This window comes from Esox lucius, chromosome 22, assembly GCF_011004845.1.
Source record: "Esox lucius isolate fEsoLuc1 chromosome 22, fEsoLuc1.pri, whole genome shotgun sequence".
In the NCBI taxonomy this organism is placed as follows: Eukaryota; Metazoa; Chordata; class Actinopteri; order Esociformes; family Esocidae; genus Esox; species Esox lucius.
Window position 1 is genome coordinate 6,009,720 of NC_047590.1, and position 9,973 is coordinate 6,019,692.

Genomic DNA, 9,973 nt, shown 5'->3' on the forward strand with positions numbered 1-9,973 from the left:
CCGCAATGCCAAATGCCATGCTCGGTGTGAACAAAACAGTCCTAACGATATGCTGTGGGGGTCTTGAAATGGGCCATGCAGGCAAGGAAGTACATGTTTGAAATTAGAAACCGAATACTTTCTCGCTTGGCTTTGAGTGCACTCAACATCCTCTAGAGCTCCCAATATTTCATGATAGATTTACTCAGAACACCGAATAAACCTAACATTGAGGCAGTCAATGGGTGCATTTTTTACTTTATTTGCATTTTGCACTTTGACAATTTGATACCAGTTAACAAGCACGCATTTATCATTTCCGAGCGGCAGAAATGTTTCAAGAATAATTTGACAAAAATATTGGTTTTTAACAAACACACATTTAGAATATTAACAAACTTGCTTCATCTGAATATTTATTTTTAACCAACTCTGTCAGAATAATCATGCATTTAAGTTAAGATATTCTTTGATATTGCTGATTAGGCTTCAGTGGAACGAGATGAATGAGAAAGGCATCATTAAAGGATTAACGAAATGCAGCAATACTTTAAAATGTCACAGTTCAGGCTAATTGCAATAATCAACTAAATTAAAATGACTCTTTAAAATTAAGAAAAGGTGCAAAAGGCAGATCTTTTTTGCAGGGGCATAAAAACATCTTCCAGTTAAAAACAAATTGACAGGTCAGTTAAAGCACTACAACAAGTAAGCAATTCACAAATCATGAAATGAATTCAAAGTGCAAATATCAAATCAAAATCATTATTGACCAAAGAACATGTTTATAAAATACAATTAAATATGGGAATTCAGAACAAAGGAAACCAGAAGTCTACCTGGATATAGCTCTAAATACTGAACCACTCATCATCGTCGACCAGACATTGGGCAGATTCAGATAGGAGGCAACTGCACAAGACCTCTTGACTGTGTTACAGTCTTCTTACTTTGGGTAGAATTCAATAAAAAGAAAGAAAGAAAACAAACCTACAACACTAGTTCCTGATAAGGTGTAGAAAATATACAATATTTGGGATATTAGGCAGGATGACATCACAACACCAGGTATCGCCCAAACAAAGCCAGGGTAAATGAGAATATCTTTAGCAGGGTTAATCTTTACTGTGTTGATTTTCTGAAAGAGAGATGAGTCTGTTTTTTTTTTTGTTTTTTTGCTTTAAATGAAAGAGGTCAGACTGCTCAACTGGAGCAATCCCCTCCATGTCCCCCCCCCCCCCTCCATGTCTTCCTCCCCTCCATGTCCCCCCCCTCCATTCAACATGGGGTTGTTGTGTTGGTCATTCCAGAGTGGTCGCAAATTGTCAGGGAATTTCACATTGAGGAGGAACTTTTGGTACAACAACCTGGGTCAAAGTAAAAAAAAAAAAAAAAGGTTACACTTTTTTTTTTTTTACTTTTTTTGGCTTAGAAAAAAAAAGAATATCTGATGCAAAATTGTAAAACAACCTATCGAATTTCCTCCCCAAAAAAGGCCCTAATACTTTGGACGTCAGGTTCTAGGACAATAACTGATATGTTAGCATGCTGTAAATGTGTGCCTTAAGGTCTTCATTCACCTATTAGTAAAGGAAGAAAAAGCGCGTTCTGTGTGAGGCGGCCATGCTTTCAGACATGTTGCGCACTTTCAGGTAGTTGACAAATCCTCTGAAGAACAACAGCAGACCTAGGGAAGATATTCAAAGAGACAAAAAAAATACACTTCACCGCTAGTACATACTTTCATCCAGCAGATGGCATAGGCGTACAACACTCGCAAGCTCATTTTTATCAACAGACTAGTTGAAGAATATTTATAAACATTATATAAAATTATATACATTATAAACATACCTAGCACCAGGAAAATCCACCAGAGCCAGTACTGCCCATTGAAGTATCCAGTAAAGTACTCAGAGAACTGTAAGAAATTGGAATTGAGGACATTTACATTCAACACACTTTGGAACGGAACTGTACAAACCGACACAAAAGGATCACAAAAGGGAGAAATATTTACTGGCGCCAAGACAAGGCCTTGTCAAATCTCATTTGGTGGGTGTCCTAATTAAGACTATGAGCAGTCATTCGTAAGGTATCCAGGCCCAAGGTATTGAAGGTATTGAAACTACTACACAGCTAAGCATTGCTCAACATCTAGTCCATTTCAGAGCAACACCGAGCAGAACACCCCAAGTAACAGGGGAGGTTCAGGCCGGTCTTATTCCAGTGTAGAGTCATACAGGTCTCTGAGAGCACATGGGATGACGGCTCATCAGGCAGTCCTCCTTATCTTAGGCTAACAAGCCTTAGCAGCCGCTTCCTGCTGAACACACTATGTCTGGGACGCGCTACGATAAACTGGAGTTACTTTGAACATTGAAGTGGACACTTCTAGGGTGTTTTGATGTAACCATTGTGGACTTCAGTGCCGGTAGTGAAAATGATCTAAAAATGGCCCTGCCTGAACTTACAAGTTATGTCCTCATGAGCGATTTCAACCACAAAACTGCTATTTAGCCTACAGCAATAGTAAGGGGCTGTTTCATACCACCCCACGGAATTGAAAGGAATCATGCGCCGCTCTCGTTTGCTCTCGTTACACGCACCTCACTAAACGCGTCCCAGCTGTGGTAATGTCATGTAAGGTAGCGCACAAAACAAAAAAGCACAGCTCATGTCCCACTGCAAAACATCAAACAGGTCTCACATGGCAGGCCCGGGGACACTTGGTAAGCAACGTGTAATTGTTAAGTCATCATTGGCTTGAAATGTGTGTAGCCTACTGTGTTACACACCCAAGTTCTTTCAGAGGAAAAAACTATTACAATTACTCAGATTTCGGTTGCGAGGAGCAATGTAAGCTGAAAGAGAACCATTGGGATAAACATTCCTTTAAATACCCCTTTAACCCGCCTTACTCACCCTGACAATGAGAATCCACTTGATGAGGGAGAGGCCAAAGCCACAAATGGCCCCATATCGGCCCGCAATGGTGTTGGTCAGGCAGAAAGACAGGCAGAACCCAATCCAATTGAACAGGAAGGCCACTGTTTGGGTACAGTAGGAGCAGGTCAGGCACACACTTAAACAGTTCATACACTTGCAGATGTGTTATACACTCACAACATTTCTTTTGAACGAGCCACTGTTCAGTAGCACACCACACATACCAGTCCAACAATACACCCGTAGTTATGTACACATTCTGAGGGCGTGTGAACGCAACAAGGTACAGCGGACTTCTATTCACCTTTGCCTCCTCTATTCCAATTGTAGGACGAGACCATGTCTTCAGTGAGTCTGACTGCTGCCACCTTGTGGCGAATCCATAGAAAACACCTTCAACTGCTCACCACAACGTTCAACCCAACCAACGCCTTATCCCCCCGCCCCCAAACTGAAATAAGGCAGTCCGCTGAGGGGAAACGCCTTTCAGGCCTGTCCACTCAGAGAAAACGGGGGTTTCAAGCAGGAAAAAAAGGAAGGTCCACTCACTGAAAAAAGCAAGCATGAAGATGCCGTCATTCCCCACCCTGAGCTGGTCGGCGTCGCTGAAGTCGTCTCTCGGGGGGAAGTCATCCTCCTGGTTCAAAGGAGGACACAAAACTCATCCACCTCTTTGCCAACACCAGACGACGTCAATTAACAACACAACAAGCCATAGGGACGTGACTAAAGACTTGACTAACGTTACTGGGGGCTTTTTAAAAGAGAAAGAGCTTGTCAGTGCCATCCGCTCATTTACACACGTGTGTGGACCAGGGTCGATCAGGTGATTTAAAAACAACATGTAGCCTTCTCTCGTTTGTTGAAATGTGCATTAGCACATCAAGCCTGGTGTGGGGATGAGATTAGAGGTCAAGTGTCAAAATTTGAATTATTAAATTACAATTAATTGAGTAGATACGGCAGTATAACGTTCTTATGCCACCGAATCATTTGTATTCCTGTATATAAAATCAGCTATAGGGACTTTGGACTAGTTCTGTTTAGACTGGTTTACTGGCAATGTGGAAAGCTGAACCACTTCAGTATCTAGCTTCTTTACACTGGACTTAATGTCATCCAGTCACCATATCACTGTGTAATTGAAATGGATTTACACTGGACTTAATCTCTTCCAGTTACCGTATCACTGTGTCATTGAAATGGATTTACACTGGACTTGATGTCATCCAGTAACCGTATCATTGAAATGGATTTACACTGGACTTGATGTCATCCAGTAACCGTATCATTGAAATGGATTTACACTGGACTTGATGTCATCCAGTAACCGTATCAATGCGCCAGTGAAATGAATTGGGCACTGTAGGCAGGGAGAGAAGTTCCTATAGGTCTAAATGCATTGTGACCAGGTTTGCAATGGAGATGGCCTGTTTTGCGGGTCTACCATTTGCATACGGCCCTACGCTACCTTGAAAAGTTAGATTTATGTTTTAGGGTTTGTTGAATCGAAAAGGGCTCTGATACAATGGCAATTCGATCAAGGAGGTTGTCTGATTATCTCTACAGGGCAAACTCACAGTAGTTGACTAAACTCACAGTAGTTGACTAAACTCACAGTAGTTGACTAAACTCACAGTAGTTGACTAAACTCACAGTAGTTGACTAAACTCACAGTAGTTTACTCTTGAGGGTATGCACATTCTGACATTTCTTCAGCGCGGAAGACCGGGAGTGCCTTGCGGCTACACAAACACGCAGCTCAGAGGGAACACGGTAAGTACACAACTGGTAGAGAACTTGTAAACGGCAGGGACACAGCTGGTATTCCCTTGTCTTTCGGAGTCCAAAGAGGAAAAAAATAAAGTCTAATTGGTATTTGGAATAGATCTGCATAATACACTAACTAATACTGCTGACGCTACAAACCGGACAACATGGCTAAAGCCGGTTTGGTCCCGAAATATCAAGGCACCGTTTGGCTAACGAAGCAGCCATGAGGATTTTCTCACTGCGTCTCCAGCAGCAACATAGCAGAACGGTCCTCTTCCCACAGGCGAACACCCTTTACTCAAACGTGCGCGTGGTACCCTACCTGTGGCATCACCTCCACGGCGGACACCGCCATGGCCGCCGCTTTGGCCTTCTCAGCCTCGTCGTAGGTGGGCAGGGACGTGGCCACGCTGTAGGGCGGGGGCACGGGGAAATCGCCCTGGTAACAGCCGCTCTCCACTGGCAGACGACGGGGAAGGAAGACAACAGGCGGTTAGACGGCAATGCGGCAAACTGAGACAATCCACAAGGTCAAGGCGGCGTGCCCCGAAAAACAATCTAATCAGACAAGGCAATCACGCGGGCTTCGTCTCCACAGCTCGGCCTACACTTCGGGTCCCAGTGAGTGATTGAGCTGTAGACGCTGAGAGACAGACGGGAAGAGGGTCGCGGAAAGGCATGAAACAGCCATCGTGTCGGGCGCTCGGTTCTGTACCAGCGGCGGCAGCACCCATGGCGACGCTGGCGTAGGGGGGCGGTGGGGCCTCCGCGTCGCCCTCCTGGACCGCGCCGGCCTGGGCCGAGGTGCACGGCTGCTGGGCGCTGGTGGAGGGCTCACAGGACTCGTCCTCATCGTTCTCCAGCTGAGAGAAAGGGGGAGACGGGGGGTGGGAGGGAGGGAGGGAGGGAGGGGGAAGCGTAGGACAGGAGTCAAGGGAGCAAGTCACTTCAGTAAAACCCGCATCACAACAAGCACACAACACAATGTCAAAGGTCAGGGGAGAGAGGACACCTCGGTGTGTGCCGAGGGGATCGGAGGGACATGGCCACAGGCCTTGCCTCAGAACTGGCCTGGCGAAACATAATCTGTTGTTTTGTAATGAAATCAGCCGACAACATGAGTGGATTCCAGGGCCTCGGTTGCTGAAGACATGTGATCTAGGCTAACAGCCAGCATAGCATCGAGCTGGAAGACGACAACACGGTCACGGGAAACAGAAGCGTGGTGGTAAGGCGATACAGGCCTAGTAGGGAGCACAGTAACTGGCTCTAAACTGCACCTGTCAAAACCATTTGGGCCGTCCCAATAGACATCCATGTGTGCGTTTACACAGGCAGCACAAATCAGACATTTTCTTTTTCCACCAGTTGACCATTCACAGCAGGCAGATGACTGTACATCAGATATTCTTAGATCTGCTCTGATTGGTCAGAGAAATGTAAACAGGGCGGTGGGCGAGAACCCAGCCTTAGATAGTAGCCTATCCAAACAGGCACATCACAGATCCGTCCACTCAGTCATGGCATAGCCTAATCGGTCTAATGACAAACGATAACACCTAACCTGACGCATGTACCTAGTGCCAATTGATGCTTTAGTCTAGCAGCTCATGTAATTGGCGGCCCACTTGACACCGTGACTTTTACATAGGTCAACTGATGAACTTGTGGTTCGGCGACACTCACCTACGCACCGCGGACCAATGTGCAAACACTGGAGAATTCATTAGGTGTGATGCTCCGCGGGGTCAAGGGCACCAGCTAGGCTATGTAAAAGCAAGGGCTAGCATCTGCATAATTGGCTGAAAAACGTATTTACCATCAGCACGTATTTACGTAACACAAACTGCCAAGCTCACCTCAGTGAAATACTAACAACAACAGAGGAGGGTGTTTATATCCTCTCTATCAGGTAAGGGACAGATCCAGACCTGGGACCCCAAGGGAGTACAGTAAACTACCGTTGAATAGCTTTGGCCTATAAAAAGGCATGCATGATTGAGGCTGCATTTAAACACTGGTTACATTTTTTTTATTAAAACAGATGAATCGCATACCGAAACTCATGAGGTACGTACAGTTATGTTAGAGAATGTGTTCTACATTTAATGATTTCTAGACCACTGCTGATCGCCCCCTTTAACCTCAGAAGTACAACACCTGATAAAGAGATTACACATTTCGGCAAAACCACAGTTGCCTAGCGACTGACGGAAGTGCAGAGGCAGGATCAGAATAGCACAGTTGTCTGAGGAAGTTGCACACTAAGAAGCAAAAAAAATTGGCGCATCACAGTATAAGTTGGCAAACATTCCAACACAGTGCATCAATGACGCGTTGACTTTAAAAATGGACACGATTCGATAAATATATCCTGTTTTACAACTTGTCCATCTACTTGACAGACAGATGTATGCCTAGCTATGGAAAACATCTCTCTTTCTGCTGTCTGAAGATCATTGAAGGCAGGAAATTAGTAGCTGAGCGGAGTTGTTGAAGGTCTACTGGTACAGTAGGCAGCTCCTCTCAAAAGCAGGGACGTAGAACAACTACTTCTCAACAAGGTGGTTATAGTTTTACTGCACATTGTATAGAATACTTATCAGTGGTAACTATACTTTGGGCTTAGGGCCCTGGGAAATGCATACCACAGAAAAACACAAATATTAAAACGTCATACAGCTAGGCCTATATTAAATGTATTGAACTTAGAAGGGAATCAACGGTATGCAATTGACCATAAGAAATGCAATCTTCAAACATGCTAGTTATTGAAATAATTCTGTACTGCCTAAACTGCATATTAATTGCATGATGTTGCATTTAATCAAATTGTACTTCTAATTAAATAATTATAACTACCTTATTTTGAGTTATTGGACACAAGTTGCTGAAAGATAGAATCTGGCTTGATGCCTTTTTCCAATAACATGAAAATAAAATCTTAATGTGGTACTAATGTTCTTGTGAAGCTGCTCCATACCACTTACACTAAAGCCATACCACTTGAACCTGTGCCTAACACCTTATCTATAACCCACAGTCAATAGGTAAGGTGGTACGGGGAAAGTAAAGTCTGATACAGCCACAGAGTGCTATTTTCACAGTTTTCTGAGGCTTTTGTGGGCTAACGGTCTTTTGTTTTGGCTAAGTAAACACTATGTCAACCTTGCATAGCATTGTCTACTCTAAATGGGGCTTCACCTGTTTGACAGCAAAATGCCAATCCCACTGTTGTTATTTCTAATCCTTAAAATTGGCTAACTGCATAGCTCTCAGTCTGGCTGAAATACATTCTTAATACTAGCTAACGTTAGTTGGCTAGCAAGCTAACCAACGTAGTTTTCAATTCCGAAAACTCAATACATGTAACTTAACTTGTTGGATGCCGATGTTAAAACGTTGTGATTAGGAGGACTGTAAAATTATCGCAAAGTTAACTCACATGTAACTACAGTACACTGGTCGGCTATCGTTGATATATCTGTAGGCAATAGTACTGTGTTGAATTGGTCCAGTGTAATGCGGATGCGGAAGTGATATGCACGAGGACGACAACTTGATAACAAGTCCCTCTATTATTTACACATTTATAATTTACTTTGACCTGAAGTTAGGGTGTTCTTTTTGGTTGGCGTATGAAAAACTAGACAATGTGTATTGTTTTGTCTCACCACTTGGTATCGGCTCGCTGCCTGGTCCATCTTGGCTGTAGTCGACTCAGCTGGCGGAGCTAGCTAGCTAGAGTAGCTAGCCAGCAATCTAAAAGTCGAAAATCTTGTTTATCTATTCCTCAGTTTACTGTAACTTCTAATGAACAGCATTCAGAAGTAGTATATTAAATATATCCACTGGTATGTACAAGACAACCAACGCAAAACTCCGTTTGATAAGGAACGTCGAGTGAGTGGAAACAAATCAGGTCTGGTTGACTTGTGACGTAATTCCACCGAATTCGAATTCGCCTACTAGCCACTACTGGTTCCTCATTCTTGTAACTAAATATATTTTGCACGCATGTCCTACAATGACGCAGATCGTTAACGTTGAAGCCATCCTGGTATATAAATTTTATCATGATATGAAACAGAAATTTAACAAAGCTATGCATGGGCTAGGAATTTGGGGCTGGTGGTCGAAATGGAATCAGGTATCTGATGTTACTCAGAACCTTGCCTGGCTACTCAAAGATCGTGCTCCTACGCACGCCCACCTCATTCAGCCGAGAATTCTGTTTGTGTCGTCAGGCAACTCAAAACACAAACCCTATGTTCATGACTAATTGGAAGCGAGGTAAAGGGCCACTACATTTATTTCGTACGTTTCATTCCAAGAGAAGAATATCAAGTCAAGCCCAATCAACAGTTTCGACGAGTTCCCAGGACCGAAATATATTTTCAGAACTTGATGACCGACGTCTGATTTGTTTTAATGGCGCAGCAATCTTAAGATTCCTCAAGTTTTAAAACAAACACAATGGAAGAAACATAGCGGTTTAATATCCATTCAATCACATGAAATAAAAATAACATACGTTTTACAACAAATGTTCTAGAAACATTTAACGTTTTAACATTGCATTGTTGCTACCAATCAATAGCTTCGTGACAACTACGCGTGCGAATTTGAGGTCTTACCTTCACTTGCAGTAATCATTAATGCTCGCACGGTGTCACCATAATCACAGCCATTTACAAATGCAGCTGGGGCGAGCGTCCCAATTCCATGCTGCTACTGCGAGCAGTCTTTTATTCCACACCCGTTTTTATACGAGTAGGCAACGGCGTGCGTATAAAATAACACAGAGACAAAGAATGCGGGCCCGGTTCAGAACGCATGGCAGATTAGGCCCCGGAGACCAACTTAGTCCTGTGGGGGTGTATCGTCAGAGGAGCGTGCACGCAAACCGGTGTATACCCTCACTGATACACATAACATTGAATGAGGGTGATGACATACATTGCTGTCCGTTAATGTATTATAAACAATTTACAAGAGTCCAGAGTTGGTCAGGTATATTTCTATATATGCCTCATTTAGCTGTCGATGCTCAGATCTAGAGCGACTCGCACACATTCTTGACTGCATTTGTTTGGCACATCTGGGACCTACAAATTAACATGCAGTGGATGCTGCATGGTTTTTACATGGGGGAGAAGAGCGAAGGATAAGGTGGCCATGGTGATATGAGGGCCGGATTGGATACCTAATTAATAATGGGTTACAAATCAGGCCCGGAGCCACGATGGGGCAAAGATAGAAAGTCGTATAT

The 9,973-nt window shown here is 43.7% G+C and overlaps 1 protein-coding gene across 1 annotated transcript; it reads right to left on the bottom strand.

The window, feature by feature from the left end:
• Window positions 1-220: 220 nt before the first annotated feature.
• On the bottom strand, window positions 221-8,838 carry ndfip2 (Nedd4 family interacting protein 2). Its single transcript, XM_013140084.4, has 8 exons — window positions 8,376-8,838; window positions 5,417-5,564; window positions 5,024-5,160; window positions 3,478-3,565; window positions 2,905-3,029; window positions 1,834-1,900; window positions 1,560-1,666; window positions 221-1,346 (listed from the first exon to the last, which is right to left on the bottom strand). The coding sequence occupies exons 1-7, from the start codon at window positions 8,403-8,405 to the stop codon at window positions 1,563-1,565; spliced, it is 699 nt and encodes a 232-aa protein (XP_012995538.1). The 5' UTR covers window positions 8,406-8,838; the 3' UTR covers window positions 221-1,346; window positions 1,560-1,562.
• Window positions 8,839-9,973: the final 1,135 nt, after the last annotated feature.